The sequence below is a fragment of the Vanacampus margaritifer genome, chromosome 14 (genome assembly GCF_051991255.1).
Source record: "Vanacampus margaritifer isolate UIUO_Vmar chromosome 14, RoL_Vmar_1.0, whole genome shotgun sequence".
NCBI classification, from domain to species: domain Eukaryota; kingdom Metazoa; phylum Chordata; class Actinopteri; order Syngnathiformes; family Syngnathidae; genus Vanacampus; species Vanacampus margaritifer.
Window position 1 is genome coordinate 2673622 of NC_135445.1, and position 17932 is coordinate 2691553.

Consider the following 17932-nt stretch of genomic DNA (forward strand, 5'->3'; position numbering starts at 1 on the left):
TATTCCTTCCTTCCTTCCTTCCTTCTCTATGCCACTCCTTTCCTTCCTTTGTTCCTTCCTTCCTTCCAATTTTCTTTCCTTCATCCCCTCTGTTCCTTCCTTGCGTGCCTCCTTTCTTCCTTCCTTCATTCTCTTCATCCCATATTTCTTCCTTCTTTCCCACCATACCTCCTCGTTACCTTCTCTCCCCCTCAATCCCTCATTCCTTCATTTATTCGTTCGTTCCTTCCCTCCCTCCATTTTTTCCCTCCCTTCATCTCTCCTTCCCTTCTTCCTTCCCTCCTTCGTTCATTCCCTCTGTCACTCCTTTTTCCCTTCCTTTCCTACACCTATTGTTGTTTCCATCCATCCATCCCTCCCCTTCCTTCCTTCCTAACAGGGCTTGGAATGAGATATATATAAAAAAAAAGAAGCATTGAATTGGAATCTGTTTTTGTTCTTTAAAGAAGTCTATTCCTTAATTTTTTTTTAAACATTTAATTTGGTCGTGTGTGCTGATCTCAAGCAAGTTTTCTGTTGCTATCGTTCCATCACGGGCCCCCGTAGGTTCCATCGCTCACATCTGTCCGCATTCTCTCTGGGCAGAGCGATGCTCCCGAAAGGTTCGGCAAATTGCTTTTTGCGCCCCCCCACCCACCCGACCGTCTCCCCACCTCGGGGGGCTTTTGTTTATGCTGCGGCTCAATTAATCTCCTGTAATTTCATCAGGATGACGTGCGAGCTGCGCTGCCTCCCGTCCGTGCACGCGCTTCGCCTGATGCAACGCACGCCGTGGCTGATTTCACAAACGGACACCTTGACATCTGTCCCGGTTGCACCGGAAACCCGAAAAAGCGTCCCGCCAGAAAGTTACCTGCGTTGCCCGAGTAGTCTCCCACCGTCAACGGGTAGCCGTCGTCATCCGGGTCCACCGAGAAGAGGCCCACGCCGAAGGTGCCGTACTGGGCGTACGCCGTGCCGTTCTCAAAGTCCTCCAGGTCGATGCGGAGCTCGTAGTTGCCTTGGATGGACAGAGCGTGGATCTGCTTCAACCCTGTCGCGGGAAAAAGTCCGATCGGGTTAGTTTCGGGTCGAGATCAGCTTATCACCGTGTGCGTCGTGTTCTGCTGGACCCGACTGCAGCGTTCCGGCTGCACCACAGTATTCTGGTGGCTCGTTTACAGAACCAGGTGGGCATTCGTGGTAGCGCTCTAGAGTGGTTTATATCCTTCTTGGAAAGCAGGACTTTTTGTTTTAGCCTTGGTTGCTGTGAGTTGGTGTTCTGCAGGGTTCAATTTCGGGGCCCTTGTTATTTTCATTGCATGCTAACAGATGATCTACCGTATGTCCAGTCTATGTCATGTGTCCTGTCTGGAGGAAATCAAATCCTGTATGGCAAAGCAATTCTTATTTGATGGTAATCTTCAGGGGGAAAAAAGTCGAACCCCCTAAAAAAACTACAATAAAAAATACAACTTTTTAAAGGAGAATTATTTGCATAAAATGGAATACTTTTTCCTCGCAAATATATATATATATATATTTATATTTTAATCCTTCTTTATTAAAATTAATTTATTCTGAAGCAACTTTTTTTTTTTCTTCAAAATGCAACTTTTGCTCTCGGAACAGATTTCGTTGATATCTGAGACCTTTTGTTTGTTTTGACACAAAAAAACGCTGCTGTTGCTTTTACATTCGAGGCAGCTGCCAAGCTTGCATTTTCTCTGACAAGTCTCACTGGGGGAGGAGGGCGCGAAAAAATAAAATAAAATAACGACCATCCGCTTCAACTTAACTTTCACACGTCAGACCATTTTAATTGTTGCTTGGTGGGTGAAATGGGAGAATGTCGAGACGGAGAAAAGCGGTAAAAGCTTTACGCTTTCTTTCTTGAGCGCCTGCTGAGCGGGAGCGTCACTTCGCGGGCAGGTTCGCCTCCCCCCCGGTTTGATCAAAGACGAGTGGCAGGCCCCTGAAACGCGACAGCCGACGGCGGGAGACGAACGCCGAGGCCCAGAGAAAACAAATCGGTTCTCTTGCCAGGAGGTTTCGAGAGTTGGAGGCGTGAATCTGACTTTTTTTTTTTTATATATATATATATATATATATTTGACAGGTCAAACGTGCGAGCTGCGATGACGTTTAGCATGGCTGACACTTCTGTAAATACCAGAATGCTTTGCTTCAAAACAATCCCATCTCAAATCAGCTTTCCGAATTGAAATGAATGCAAATGCCGTTAATCTGTTCCAGCACCACAACAAAAACATTTGTAACGTGAAAGTCAACCAAATTTACCTAAAAATAAATACATCTTCTTTTAGAATAACTCAAACATTAAGATTAGGCTAGTATTTTGTTCACCAAAACATTTTCAGAGAAAAAAAATTATTTTTAGATTTTGTTCCCACAATCTAAATACTATAAGAATTTTTTTTTTGACAAAAAAAAAAAAACGTTGGGAGGGCTAAATTACTAATGCTTTCTTCAAAACTAAGAAGAAATGTAGACTTAAATAACATTTAATTATAAAAAAGAGAAAATATTTAAACAATATGTTATTCTCAAATAAATGTGTTATTGGATGTATTATCGCGAGATAAAAATTTAACCAACTGAAATAATTACACACAAAAAAATCATAAAAATGTTAAAAAAAAAATTCATAGCATTCCTCTAAAAATACATTTTCTAAAAAGTACTGTTACTTATATATCTATTAGCTGGGGCCTATTAAAATGAATCACAGATCCTTTTATTCTAAAAAAAAAAAAAAGGAAAAGAAAAAAAGAAAGTCCCTCTCCCAAAAAAATCCATCTTTATTTTATTTATTTATTATTATTATTTTTTCCTTTTTTGCAAAAAAAATATCTTCATAATTTTTTTTTCCCCAACTCATAAAAAAAGGGGAAAAACATGACTTACTGCCTTGAAAACATAATAAAATGTTCTTAAATTTTCTCTTTTTGCTTCCTGCTTTGCTATCCAGTAGCGCCCGTCCACGGCTGTACTCGACACAAATCAATCACACGTTACAAAGTGTAGGTGGTTGGTTTCAATCTAGCTCTTGTTTGTGCTGCGCCCAACTGCCCCGGGAACATGTCCGAAAGTCTCTTTCTTTTTCATAGAAAGTTGGCTTGTGCGAGACGGCGATCGGTCCGCGAGACGATCCGGCGGGCAAATCAACCATGAGAGATTTGCCGTCTGGAAATTTCTCCTCGTAGGTTTTTGCATCCGGCGCTAATTAGCACGAAGGTCATCCCCCAGGCCGCGTGGCTTTGACTTCTTTTCTGTTTGTGACTTTCTGTGAGGCCTCGCTAAACAGCCCATCCCGGGAGTCTTCCCCCGGCGGGGCAATCAGCTTCCGCTGCGCTAATTCAGCGAGCAAAATACCTGCAAATGCTCCTTGTGGCGGCGCGCGTTGGTTTGGAACAATAGCATTTAATTAACAGCCGGCTACACCTGAGCATTTACGTTCCGACGCTGAGACGCGCCTGCCGCTACTTCGCTTGTGTTGCTCTTTAATTATTCCAAATTAGAGCGGAGTCGGGAATCTCCGGGGCTTTAATTAGAGACGGAATTAAAGTTATGTAAATACACTGTCGCAGTCTTATAAATAGTTGCGCGGGTGCGTGCGTGTGCATCTAGATTATTATTTTCTGTTTTCAGTTTTTGTTTTTTTTCCTTTCGAAACAGAAAACGGCCCAAAGTCTTTTGAAGTTTGTCAAATGACTCCACAGGGGGGAGCTCCCCGAGGTGGCGCAACGACGAGGCGCTCTTTTTCAAAGGGGAGCAACACGCAAACTATTTCTGTCAATGTGGCTTTTATTTGTTAATTTTTTATTATTATCATGGATTAAAAATCTGTCGGCTCGCTGGTGCGTCCTCGAGAGTTCGACTTGCCACGCGCGATTTGGGTTTGTGTTGAGCGCGAATGATCACAGGGAGGCGGCGATCGCAATTCACCCCCGATTATAATGAAAGAATACAAAAAGCAAACATGTTGACTCAAACTAATACAGAGTTGCAAAAGCCACACTGCACTGAATAATGCAAAAAATATTTTGTCCTCTGAACAAAATGCTAACAAAATAAAAATCCTCAAATAAATAAATAAATAAATACAAATAAATGTTTTAAACAGTACTACTCCAGCTACTTTATCTTATATAAAAAAATCCTCAAAAATATGCAATTTTACTCTATGAAGATACAGTACATTCTTTTTGCACTTTACTCTAAAAATTGTATACTTTTTTCTGCACAAGAATTTTTTTCAGGGGGAATCAAAAAACCCAACTTCAACGTTAAACGATTGAAAAAAATCTAAAGAAAACATTACAACCTGTTTTTTTTTTAATGCCATATAGGTCCTAATTGTTTTCATGGAATTAAAAAAAATAATATTCTTCCAAAAATGTGTCTTCAAAATATACAATTTCATTTTTTTCCCTTTTTTTTGGTGAAAATAAACAACATTAAATATACATGTTATAAATGTTGCCTTTTGTAAGTTTTTTTTCCCAGCTGCATTAATTTTAATTAACTTTTTTTTTACATGTTACTTTTTGTTTTAAAAAACCAACAACTAAAATTTGCTAAGATTAAAAACAAAAATAACCAAAAATACAACCTTTTTCTTCAAAATATCAAATATTTGTCATGAGAATGCCCCCCCACTCCTTAAAATAAATCTCAGAATACATCTTAAAAAAAAAAAAATCTTACGTTTCCCATGAAAATGCACAGAAAAAGTACCAGTAGTACTTTTTGTACTTTTCTGTAAAGAACCCAAAGTAACTTGTAATCAACTTACAATACTTTTCTGCACGTCCCATTTTGATCGCCGTATCCACCCAATTTCGTGTCAATCTGTGAAATTGATGTAACAATAATAATAATAAAAAAAAATGCCATGCAAGGCAAATCTCATTCAGTCGGCCTCGAGTCAAACAAACGGATACAAGATGATGAAATTGTGCTGCCTTAACCTTCACATGAAAAAGAAAAATTACATTAAACATGATGAGAAGACAAAGCCTGTCCTCCTCTTCCACCCATGGAAAAAAAAAAACAGGCTGCTATTAAATTTAGAAGCCATCCACGTGGGAACAAAGCATTGTTCCGTCCATAAAAGATGATGTATATCCGCAATTACCTCATTAAACTGGGTCACCGTGATCCATAACTCATTTTCCGCAGCTGAGCTTTCTCACAGGAAGCGGGACAAATTTAGCTTGTTTGGAATACTAAGACACACATTTGTCATTTGTTCCTTTTGTAGTCAAATAGCGCAAAGTGAAAAGTTTACATGTTGAAGCCTGGACGTTCGTCTAACGGGAAATCAGACGCGAAAAAAAGGACTCAAACGTCGGCGTGTTCTCGGTGAAATTGAGGTCGAAACGGAAGTTAATAAGAAACCCCGACCAAATAAAGCCCCTTTCTGGGAAAGTCAGAACTGTTTGGCAGTTTTAGCCAATCGGAGCTGAAGAAAGTCATTTCCACAAAACTCTACTTTATTCATAGAGCACTTAATTCAAATACATGTTCAAGATTTCCTTGTGACGAGAACTATTAAAACTGTTGGTGAACGTTTGCAAACTTGAACGAACCCTAACGAATTAAAAAAAATAAAATAAAATAATAATAATAATTAAAAATAATACCTTTGCAAATATTCGCCTCCAGTGTGATACGGGTTTAAGAGAATATGACTTTGTAAACACGTCGATATTTACATCAAAAATACTTTGTACAGTAATTTTATAAAACATATTTGCGCGACCCGGAAGTAAGAATTTTTTATTTTTTTTTTTTATGCGTTGGGGTGCACGCTCATGTTCACGTGCGCACACGCATACAAAGTGGCGGGTTACCATCTGCATGGCCCGGGTCAGAGAAATGGCGCTCTCCATTGTCTCTTCCTTTACTTCTTGTTTGGTCCTGGCAGGTTCCACAAAACAAAAAAAAAACACAGGTTTCTTTTCCCGACGAAAGAAGCAACTAAAAAGGGGGCGGAGACAGCACTTAATTCAAATACATGTTCAAGATTTCCTTGTGACGAGAGCTATTAAAACTGTTGGTGAACGTTTGCAAACTTGAACGAACCCTAACGAATTAAAAAATAAAAATAAAATAAAAATAATAATAATAATAATAATTAAAGATAATACCTTTGCAAATATTCGCCTCCAGTGTGATACGGGTTTAAGAGACGTCGATATTTACATCAAAAATACTTTGTACAGTCATTTTATAAAACATATTTGCGCGACCCGGAAGTAAGAAGTTTTTTTTTTTTTTTATGCGTTGGGGTGCGCTCCCCCGTGCACGCTCATGTTCACGTGCGCACACGCATACAAAGTGGCGGGTTACCATCTGCATGGCCCGGGTCAGAGAAATGGCGCTCTCCATTGTCTCTTCCTTTACTTCTTGTTTGGTCCAAACAAAAAAAAACACAGGTTTCTTTTCCCGACGAAAGAAGCAACTAAAAAGGGGGCGGAGACAGCACTTAATTCAAATACATGTTCAAGATTTCCTTGTGACGAGAACTATTAAAACTGTTGGTGAACGTTTGCAAACTTGAACGAACCCTAACGAATTAAAAAAAATTAAATAAAAATAATAATAATAATAATAATTAAAAATAATACCTTTGCAAATAGTCGCCTCCAGTGTGATACGGGTTTAAAAGACGTCGATATTTACATCAAAAATACTTTGTACAATAATTTTAAAAAACTTATTTGCGCGACCCGGAAGTAAGAAGTTTTTTTTTTTTTTATGTTCAAATGAAATGGCACTCTCCATTGTCTCTTCCTTTACTTCTTGTTTGGTCCTGGCAGGTTCCACCCCCCCAAAAAAAAAGAAGCAAAACAAAAAAAAATACAGGTTTCTTTTCCCGACGAAAGAAGCAACTAAAAAGGGGGCGGAGACAGCAGAAAGTCGCAAAACGGAACGGGCGCAAGCCGAGGGATGTCCCGGGGGCCACATTTGCTGTCCAGGTCACGAGTGGGCCGGATCTTCATCTCGGAGAACTTGAGCGAGTACTGCCAGCCGGTCCAGGCCGACCACTCGATGCCGTCGGCGTAGGACGTGTGCTGGAATATAAATATATATATATATATATATATATATATTATATGTTATATATATGTTCGGGACAGATGATCCCTAAATCCGCCAGAGGAATGCTTATACTTTTGTATGCCGCTTGTGACATTTCTCCCCGTTAATTATTCATCATGCTTTTCTCCCTGTGTTGCCTGCAGGGCAGCTCCTGAGACGACTCGACAGGAGAGAAGCAGCTCCCATCTTTGCATCACCATAACTCAACCCATCTTTGTGTTTTTTCTAAACCCCCCACCCCCCCGTCACACTCACACCCACAAACCCTTTCACTCCCGTCCTTTGACTTCATCTTCCTGTCAAGCTCTGCTGAGATTTTTGGCTCGGGAAGACATACAGGGAGGAAGATGATTTCTTCAAATTGCGAGGACGGTCATTGGGGGTAATGGTGGGTGGTCCGGGATTTGGTGATGGTCGGTGGCGGTCGGAGGTGTTAGTGTCGGGCATTGTGGTCATCAGGGTGGCGTGGGTTGATGGCGAGGGATCTCAGGGCGGGCGGGGCAGGTGCCATTTTTAGAGAAGTCAACCTCGGACATCCAAATTATGATAGTGGGTGATCGGGTCGCATTTGTGGACGGACAACATTTGAAGGACGACAGGAAAATTTGACAGGAGTGACTCCTTTTTCAAAGACAGTTTGCGTTCCCTTCGTCGGCTGACGCCGGCCGGCCCAGGGGCGGGGCGGGCTTCGTGTTTTTGACGGCGGACGCCATCCGCTTTTGAAGGGTTACGCAAAAAGCTTTGGCATTGTCGTCGCCGGCAAACCTGACATTAAAAGGTTAGAATAAAGGAACAGAGACAGGTGCGCGCTGAACTGTGACACCCGAAGACCTCCCGCCGCCACCGCTGCCGCCCCGGCCCCGTTCCCGAAGGCGACGGTGACATTTGGCGGGACAAAGAAAGAAAGAAAATAATTGTCTGATTCTGTCACATCACGCTTTTTCTTCTAAAGCTTCTTCTTAAAAGACCGACGGAGGACCCCCGCTAACCCGACCGCCTTTTGGTTATCGAGACAATTCCCCTTTTAAAGCTGCCAAGGGATGCTTGATGGCGGGAGGGAGCTTTCAGACACTCCCAATCCAGCTGCACCGGAAAGAAAAATAGGCCTGTTTCTTACTAGGCTGACTCACCGGCATATCAAACCCGGTTGACAAATGGGACCAGCACAAAAAAACATCCTGATCCCATCACGGGAGTTTGACTGAGACGACTGAATGCCGACCGACTGCCAAATGTGGAGTTTTCCTCCGGCTCGTGAGGCGGCGGCGGCGGCGGGAGACGCGCTGCATCCCCAGGCGGAGTCTAACTTGGGAATAATTATCCCGGGAATGTTTGTTCACTTCGCCCACAGCGCCCTCATTACCCCTCTCAGGAGCGACGTTGCATCGGTTTTGAAACACTTACATTTTCGCAGTACGTTATTAGCACAGCTGCTGATTTAAGGGACTTACCACTAATGCATTCAGCCATCGAAGTGGGAGGGGCCTCCACCTGCGCTTGATGACAGACCGTGGTTAGCATGGGTCAAAGGTGTCAGAAGGCGGGCGTTGTTTTGATTTTTCAAACGCAACAAGCAAATTAGAGGCAGATAATAACCTGTTGCTTTGTGTTCTGGGATGCTGAAGTGAGTACAATTGACTCGAAAGCATTTCGAATGGTCAAACGATTATACTCGAAGGTAGCCGTTTGTAACCTTTGTGTGTACCAGAGTCAAAAAGTTACATTAATAGACTAGAAGAGCCTTTATTGTGATTGAAAATGGGGTCGATGATTGAGCCCTCTCAAACCAAACACTCTGCACTCGTAAACAAGGCAAGGCTGGCTCTAGACCGTGGACCAGGATAGTGGTTAAGACTGAGGCTGAGAATGTGGGACAGCCTTACGCAAGGAGCCAATTCTCAGATGATTTCCTCTCACTCGCAGTACGAGCTCAATTCCAAACTGAACTTGACAACTCTCTTTTGCGAAAACTGGAATTGTACTAAGCAAGGACCGCAGACAAGCCAAGACTAGGAGTTGCTGCAGAGCACGAGAAACCAAACCTTCAATGACTTCCTCTTGCGGAACTACAGTATGTGGCTCCATTTCAAAACGGAACTCAATACAAATCTCTGTGGTCGAGAACAGAAATGCACCTGGACTATGGACCATATGAACTATGACTCTTTCCTGTCAAGATGGTGATAGAACAAAAAAGTATCCTGGGCCAAGTCTGAGGTCTGACAGTGCTTGATTTAAAGCTTAAGACATCCTTGAGTGAGAAACCAAACTTCCAAGGACTTGATGGTGCCAAATACGCCACTCAGTTCATGCTGAACTCAACATGACCAGATCAGGAACATAGACCAGATCCTACAGACCAAGGCTGAGATCAAATTAAACTCACTGCGACTCTTAACCGTCAAGACACTCATAGACCAAACAAGGATCACGGACTAAGACTGAGGTTGAGAGTCCTTGCTGCAAGAAGAAATCTTTGAGTGACCAGATCAGGAACATAGACCAGATCCTACAGACCAAGGCTGAGATCAAATTAAACTCACTGCGACTCTTAACCGTCAAGACACTCATAGACCAAACAAGGATCACGGACTAAGACTGAGGTAGAGAGTCCTTGCTGCAAGAAGAAATCTTTGAGTGACCAGATCAGGAACATAGACCAGATCCTACAGACCAAGGCTGAGATCAAATTAAACTCACTGCGACTCTTAACCGTCAAGACACTCATAGACCAAACAAGGATCACGCACTAAGACTGAGGTTGAGAGTCCTTGCTGCAAGAAGAAATCTTTGAGTGACCAGATCAGGAACATAGACCAGATCCTACAGACCAAGGCTGAGATCAAATTAAACTCACTGCGACTCTTAACCGTCAAGACACTCATAGACCAAACAAGGATCACGCACTAAGACTGAGGTTGAGCGTCCTTGCTGCAAGAAGAAATCTTTGAGTGACCAGATCAGGAACATAGACCAGATCCTACAGACCAATGCTGAGGTCAAGAGAGTGCTTGCTGGAGAGTGTGAAGAATCCTCAACTGAAGCTTTGCGAACCAACCCAGCCATGACTTGTCACGCAACTTTCCCATCGACTTCAGAGATTCATCATTGCTACTAAATAAAGCGAAACCGGCATTAGACCACACCAGGACCAGCTCAGTTCACGCTGAAATCCACTCGACTCTCTCCCAACTCCTGCCTCCTTCTGCTCCTCCGCTCCCGCCAGCTGTCACTCGGCCCAGCGTTACCTCCCAGCGCTCATTCCAAATGAATGAACGCCGGCGCGCTCGCTTGCTTGTTGACGCCGACGGTGCGAGCTCAAAGCCAACTCCAAAGCACAAGCCGGTGAAACAAGTGGGCCGCTTGTGCCGGGTGGTCCGAAGCAAGAGTACTTGAGGAGAATTTTCAAATATCTGTACTTTGCTTGAGTATTCATGAGGGGCGCGCAGATCCAGATGGAAATAGCATCATCAAAACGACGATTGTTTTACTTTGCAAAAATAATGATATCATTCGTGGTTAAATCTTAGTAGAAGTAATTCGGTTTCAACACCAAGACTCTGGCTAGACCTGTCCTATCTTCTAGCCTACGTGCATGACTTGATGCAGCCTGCTCAGGTAAGAAGCAAAACATCTTCGAGGAGTTGAATCTGTTCTTTTAGCAGAATCTTTTTTCGACAAGTGCGTCTACTTTAATCCCAAGTCTGAGTATTTTCCGCCACCTCTGCTTGTACTGCGTTTTATTCCGCCGCCTCTGCCGATTCCCCGCCGGGTATATTTTCTTTAGCGAGGGGTGGGTGTCATGCTAATTGGCAGTTGCCGCTGATGATTTAAGAGCATACCAGTAGATTTATACTTCCACTTTATCACCACGTCACCCGCCCACACGATCATTTTCTTTTGTGTCGCCGCATTCGCACATGACTTTGTGCATTAAACATGGCGGCGAGATAAATTCGAATGCTGGTAATTTAACACTGAGGAGGCAGTAAAAAATGTCTGCCGTGACGACGCCATTCACCAGGATGATAGATGGGGTGTGCTTTTTTTAATTTCGATACCTGCGCCAAGAGGGGTTTGTGCCTGCGCCAACCGGGATCACGTTGTCATCATCAATAACTTGGGAGGCTACGCTACGCTACATGTGTTTGTTGGCTCACTATCTTTTTATTTGGACAATAATTCAAACGGAACAAGTTGATACAAAGTTGTAACCAGCCAGGAGCACATAGTTAGCCCATTAGCTTAGAAGGCTATTTTATGTTAGTAGGCTACATGACTTACTTCGTTAGCTTGTTAGCTATTCCTCTGTGTGTTTGGCTAGATCTAGATTTACAATTACAATGATTCAAAACCAAAATGCACTATACAAACATGGAAAAGAATAGCGCCGAGCTATTCTCAATAGCTTAGCCGGCTATGTTTTGATAACATGAAGGTAGACTCATTAGCTTAGGATGCTATATTTTGTTGGTCAGATAGCTATTTACTATTACAGAAATTTGAAAGAAATACTATATGTCTTTACAAAAGTTCTTACCAGAAGCACTTAATTAGCCTTGTTAGCTTGACAGTTTTTCTTAGATAGATACATTTCCCACAGGAGCATGTAGCTAGCCTTGATAGCTTAGGAGTCACGCCATGGATTTGTTTGGTGGTATGTGGTGAAATGTTTCATTTGTCAGGTCAAGTTATTTTTTCCCTTCAAAGCCGAATTTCTGAATGTTCCTCATTTTCGATTCTCGACTTTCAGATCTGTGAACGTCCGGCGTATGTGACATACAGTACGTTTGAAAAACAAGCAGACGAATGGACGTTCCACTGGAACAGGGCCGTGAACATGACACGAATGTCAGATCCAAGATCAGGCCTACTTGAAACCGATTGGACACATACATCCATTTTGTGCCCCCGAGGGTTTGACCTTGCTTTTCGAGAGGCGCGCATGAAATAACTCCTAAAAAAGCGAGAGAGAGAGAGAGAGAGAGAGAGAGCGAGCGAGCCCAACGGAATGCAAATGAGACGACAAGCCACGAGGACGCTGGACAACAGGATGCAAACGAAAACCTTGAAGCTGTCTGGTTGATATACGGGTTTTTAATTAATTTTTTTTTTTTTTTTTGCGAGTAATGAGAATCCCGCGCAAGCGAGCGAATGTCCAAAGGGAGCCTGCGACTTTAAGAGCCTCCAGCAGAGTTTGCCTGATGTGACATTGCTACATGTTCATCACTAATTAAGCACGGGGCATCATTAAAATGCGAGCATTTACAAAGCCTCCCTCAAAGTTGTAGCAATGTTATATAGCGATGAATAACGAACCCCCAGCGCCACAAGCGATATGATTTTTTGCTGGCGGGAAATTAAATCAACGTAAGAGCAATTTGATGAATTCAATTAAAATGTTAAATGGGGATTTTTTTTTTTTTTTTTAAAGAATTGTATAAAACCAACTTCATTAGCCAATAGCGTAATTGTCAAAATCATTTTTAACTGACTGTTGTCAAATCAATAAAAATGTCAATGTACTGTCTTAATATTTTTACTGAAAACGTTCAAATATCATTGTTTCATTTAACAGCATTTCAAACCTTTTAAATAAGCGTTTTTAGGGTCTGAGCAAAGACCGCTTCAAGGTCCTTATTGTTTTCATAGGAATTCTTATTATTACTTATAATAATGACATTTTTGGGCGGGTCTAAACATGAACAAAAACTCAAACTTTGCATAAACATCGGGCCTGTTGGAAAATTTGATATTTTTTTCCATTTATGGCATTTTTATTAATTGAATGACCAAAAACTGAAGATAATTTGTATTATTTGTATTCATTCAAAGATCTTTCTCTTTTGTTTAATTGGCATAAGAAATTAGAACAATAATGACTTATTGAATGGTTTGATTTAATTTTAAAAATGTATGGACCAACATATTTATTCTTTGCAATTCAGCCAATCAGATCGCATCAATCCCACCCACCACTTCCTTGATGGCCAAATCCAACAGATTCATTCATTCCATCAAATCGGTTCAACTAAATAAATAAACATGACGTCGCGCACTCATTTATTTTAAAATGGTATATTTGAATCCTTTATATTTATATACAGTAGCTGTGGCACAAACAAGCTTTCACACAAACAACTCGTATTGATTAAAAATGCAACCGGCTCACGTTAAAGTATGACCTGATGAGCATGCAGTCACGTCGAAGACACGAACATGACTTTTGACAGCTTTTAAAACACCGACCATTCCTAGTGTCGGATGAATATTTTATCGGCAGGAGAGGAAAAAAAAATTCCCCCGCAATCTCCTGTGCTGAATCCCGCTTGCAGGGAAGGAACAATAGAGCAGCCAGCGTATGCTTATCTCAGCTCCCGAGAGAGATGTTTTTTTTCATTGATCGTACATGTTGATCATCTCTTCTTAAAGGAACAAGACGGTCTTAAATAACTCGGATGTTTACAGTGAAAACGTCACGTGTGCGCCGAAGCAACAGATGGCGCTATAACTCCCCTAATCCCAAAGCGTTTTAGACAATCAGAAGGTACTTTTTTTTTTTTGATATTTAGATAAAAAATAATTCGAATGGAAACTCGTACCTAAGGTTATTTCAGCCAATCAGAAGCCTGAAGAAAGTCATCAGAGAGACAAAAGTGAGGAAATGGGGACTCATTTGTGAGTTTTTGGATGTGACGAGTTAATCCCAAAAGATAAACGTGAAAATAGATGAATGTATTAAAAATTAATAGCTAAAATGAATTCGAAATAGAAAAACATTGTGTACGTAAAGAGTATTTTATGTACCGTATATGAATGAATACTCCAATTTATGTATTTTTTTTACATTTTAAAATATACATTTTTTCCAACTATAGACCAAAACAAAATAATTAAAACAAAATACAAATGTTTGAAGGTTAAAAACTGAATAATGGCGCTGCAGCTATCGAATATTTAGTAACATTTAATATCCGGCCCATTATCCCATCGATAAATCAAGTATTCAGATAAAAGCAGATTTCGCAATATTAAACAACGTGCGGGTATTTCTGTTGTCCACTTTGATTTTGAGTGTGTGGGGCTTTACAAGGCGCGGCCTGGCCTGGTGAGTGACATGGGAGTCAGCAAACCAGCGTGTGGCAATGGCGGCTTGTGAGCTGATCTTAAGCTAACCGTTAGCCGGTCTGCGTGAATGCGCTCATGATGTGTTTATTTTTCTTACCGTCCGTTCAATAAAGCCGTTGAAAGTGCACCGGCGCCGGATTTGGGATGTGAAGGAAAATGTCATGCAGTACAAAATGTAAAACTGGAAAAACAAACATTGTTATGTTTTAATGAGTGGTTCTGAATCCAGGCCAGGCAGGACCAACTGTGCTTTTTCATTAGCATCCTAATCATCAAATCTTTAATTGCCTCATCTCAAACCCGTTCCGCCCGTATTACTCCGCTATCTGTACATTCCGCTTCTACATTATTCACGCCAGCCAAAACAAGTCCGACTCCAGCTGCAGTGCGGGCAAAATAGCTGCGCGATGAGAAGTATCAAATGAAGCACTCAGGCTTTGTGGAGAGGTGGGGCGGAGTTGAGCGGGGGGGGGGGGGGGGCGGGGGGGGGTCTTTTCTCCACTCTCCTCATACATAGAGAAATGACGGGCCAATTGCGGCAAATTGCGGCTATCTGCCGTCCGCCGTTGCAATCTGGAGCAGACGGAGCGTCTGGCCGAGCCGGCTGACCAATCGGCACGATTGCGCCGAGCGAGCCGCTCCCAGAGGGAGCGCGGGAACGCCCCGGGCTCGGCTGCGGCATCGCGTTGCCGGCGCCATTGGCAGGGCCTTGGTTAGCAGGCTGGATAAGACACCCCCCCACCCCACCACCGCACCCCTGCCCAATCGACGAACCGACCCTCATCACTGAGCAGGAATGACGTTGGTGAATAATTGATGGGATCGGAATGCCGGATTGGAGGAGGCTTAACTGAAAACACTTAAGGTGCTCTCTGAATAATGGATTGCAAAAGGGGATCGTAGTCGTCTGTTCTTGGTCATGCCGGGTACGCTATCGTGCTATCGTGCTATCGTGCTATCATGCTATCATATCACCCGCGGGGGCCAACACACACGCATGGACACTCAATCGTATCCATTCAACTGCCCGCTAATCAAGTACAGTACATTATGGAAAACACTCAATATAGTATGAAATTATTCTTTTGGACTTTTTACGCAGCCCCAAAAAAATCCAGGTACAATTTTTTTTGTAAATAAATGTTTAAAAAAAAAAAAAAAGGGGTGAAACTGCTTGAAAAACTTCTAAGATCAAAACATATTAACGCAACACTTTTGTTTTTGCTCCCATTTTTTCAAAGATCTAAAACTTCTTCCACATACACAATATCACCGTTCCTCTCAAATATTGTTCACAAAGCAGTCTAAAGCTGTGATAGTGAGCACTTCTCCTTTGCCGAGATAATCCATCCCACCTCAGCAGGTGTGCCATATCTAGATGCTGATTAGACAACATGATTAGTGCACAGGTGTGCCTTAGACTGCCCACAATAAAAGGCCACTATGAAAGGTGCAGGTTTTTTTTTTTTTTAAATTGAGGGTGTCAGTCCTCAGAGCCCCCCCCCCCCCCCCCAAAAAAAAAAGAAATCAGTTTATTTTTCAAAACCTAACACAGACACATTCAAATAAACTGTATGCCTTATCAAGTATGAACCCGACCGACAACGTATCACGAGCTTCATAAATCCCCTTTTTCAGGCAAACGGTCTATGCAGTCGGTGGCAAACACTCTCCGTGAAACACTTGAAAGCGCCACTCTGGGCTTGAAGTGCGGAATTAAACTGCAGCGGCGGTGGATTGTAATTATGCACGAGCGGCAGGGAGGCTTCGAGCGAGAAAGCCAAAAGGCAAACGAGGCGCACGGGCCGACTGCGTGGGCAGGCGGTGAGCGCGGGAGAGTTTTGTCGACTCTGGGGGTCACCCGCAGGTAAGTCGATGTCGGCAAAGGTATCTGTCGCATGATTATACAGTACTTGCAGTCCGTGTTATGCATATTAAGTAGCGCAGCGGGATGGATATTTGAGTGGAATTGTAGCTAGAAGGCTCGAAATAACAACAATAAACATACAGAATAATGTTAGCTTAGGTTAGCTTAGCTTAGCTTGTTGTCATTTATGAGTTCACTTGGTGACGGTTGTTTTTCCTCAACTTTAATGGAGAGAGAAAAAACGGCACGCATCAGTAAAAACAAGGCGTGCTAAAAAACAATCAGGGTGTCCTGTATTTACGTTTTTATCTGAAGGGAGATTAAGGGCTGCTGCAGCAAAATTGAACCTATGGAGTATAAACCAAAAAAGTAGAGTAGAAAGCAAAGCAGAGAGTAGAGAGAAAACAGAAATGATGTATCTGAGGCGACTAAGGGCATAAATACAAGATTTGCAGCAAATTGGAGACTGTGGAGTATAACGCCGCAGTTTTAGTCATAAAAGTACATACACATGTTGCATATAGTCATAAAAACAGAGCAGAAAAAAAAGATGCATTATGCACATCACAATCACTAATTTGCTGCACATTTCTCTTTTATGTCTGCCCTTAGTCTCCTTTCGGGTAAAATGCATCTCACATTGAAACGCAAATACAGACAACAAATGCATAGAGTTAATCTGGCGGAACGAGATACACGAAAATTATATTTACCTTTCGGTATGTGGCTGTTGGTAAGTGGATTTTATCTGCGAGGAGACTAAGGGCTGCTGTAGCAAAATGTAGAAAAAACACTGTATCGCTCATAAAACAGAGACCAGCAAGAAAAGATGCATTATGTATTCTGCAGTGTTATAATACACAGTCTCCTTTTTATTGCAGCAGCCCTTAGTCTCCTTTTAGATAAGATTTCCTTACCAAATTGCCACATAAGCCTACCGAGAAGTAAATATTGTTAAATGTTGACGTGTTTCGTTCCGCATAACTGAGGACGAGCATCAACTGTAGTTATTTTTTAAATTTGAGACATCTTTTATCTAAGAGGAGACTAAGGGCATAAAATGGAGATCTACAAAAAGGTGGAGACAGATGCACAATTTGATGATTGAATAAATGAAGGAACAATTTCTTTCTATCCTTTGTTTTGTGACACTTTGTCTGTCCCTTAGTCTCTTCTTGGATGAAATGTGTCTCACATTTAAAAGTGATTAGGGGGAGGAAAGTAACCACACAAGCTTCATATTTACTTCTCGGTATGTGGTTTTATCTGAGTGGAGATCAAGGGCAGCTGCAGCAAAATTGAGACTGTGAAATATAACACTGCAACGTTGGCCAGTGAAAAACTGCCATGAAATGGAGAGCCAAGAGAAAAGACGCATTCAAAGCCACAAATTCCCCTTTGCTGCAGCAGCCCTTAGTCTCCACTCGGATGAATTAGTCAGTTTATGTACAGATGCATATTCTCATGATTCTGTTCTCCGTTTTCTTGGTTTCTTGGTTTCTTGGCCAACACGTCAAATAAGGGCAACATCTTGTACTGTATAAATTTCATGCCACACCCCCAACGTCCAAACCCTGCATTGATACGGCAATGTTTTCTTCTGGCTGTCTCGTCCAACATTGACATTCCGTCCAAAGTGTCCAAATAACCGTACAAGCGTTCTGACGGAAGACATCTGCGTTTGGAGGGATGTCAACAAACGTGTCGATATATGATTGTTGGGAAGGGATGCAGGTAATTACCTGCCACAAAAAGCCTCAATTATTCCCCGCCGTTTGAGCTATTGTGACAAAAGCCGCACCACAAAAAAAAATAAAAATAATAATC

The 17932-nt window shown here is 42.1% G+C and overlaps 1 protein-coding gene across 3 annotated transcripts in view; it reads right to left on the reverse strand.

The window, feature by feature from the left end:
- Positions 1-17932, reverse strand: part of fibcd1b (fibrinogen C domain containing 1b) — a 172416-nt gene that overhangs the window by 6253 nt on the left and 148231 nt on the right. For all 3 annotated transcript variants that reach the window (XR_013296655.1, XM_077585884.1, XM_077585885.1), the window contains one exon: positions 854-1033. Coding sequence is in view for 2 of the 3 variants with exons in the window: in XM_077585884.1 (XP_077442010.1) it covers positions 854-1033 (180 nt within the window). In the remaining variant the exon portion in view is untranslated. The remainder of the gene's footprint in view (positions 1-853; positions 1034-17932) is intronic.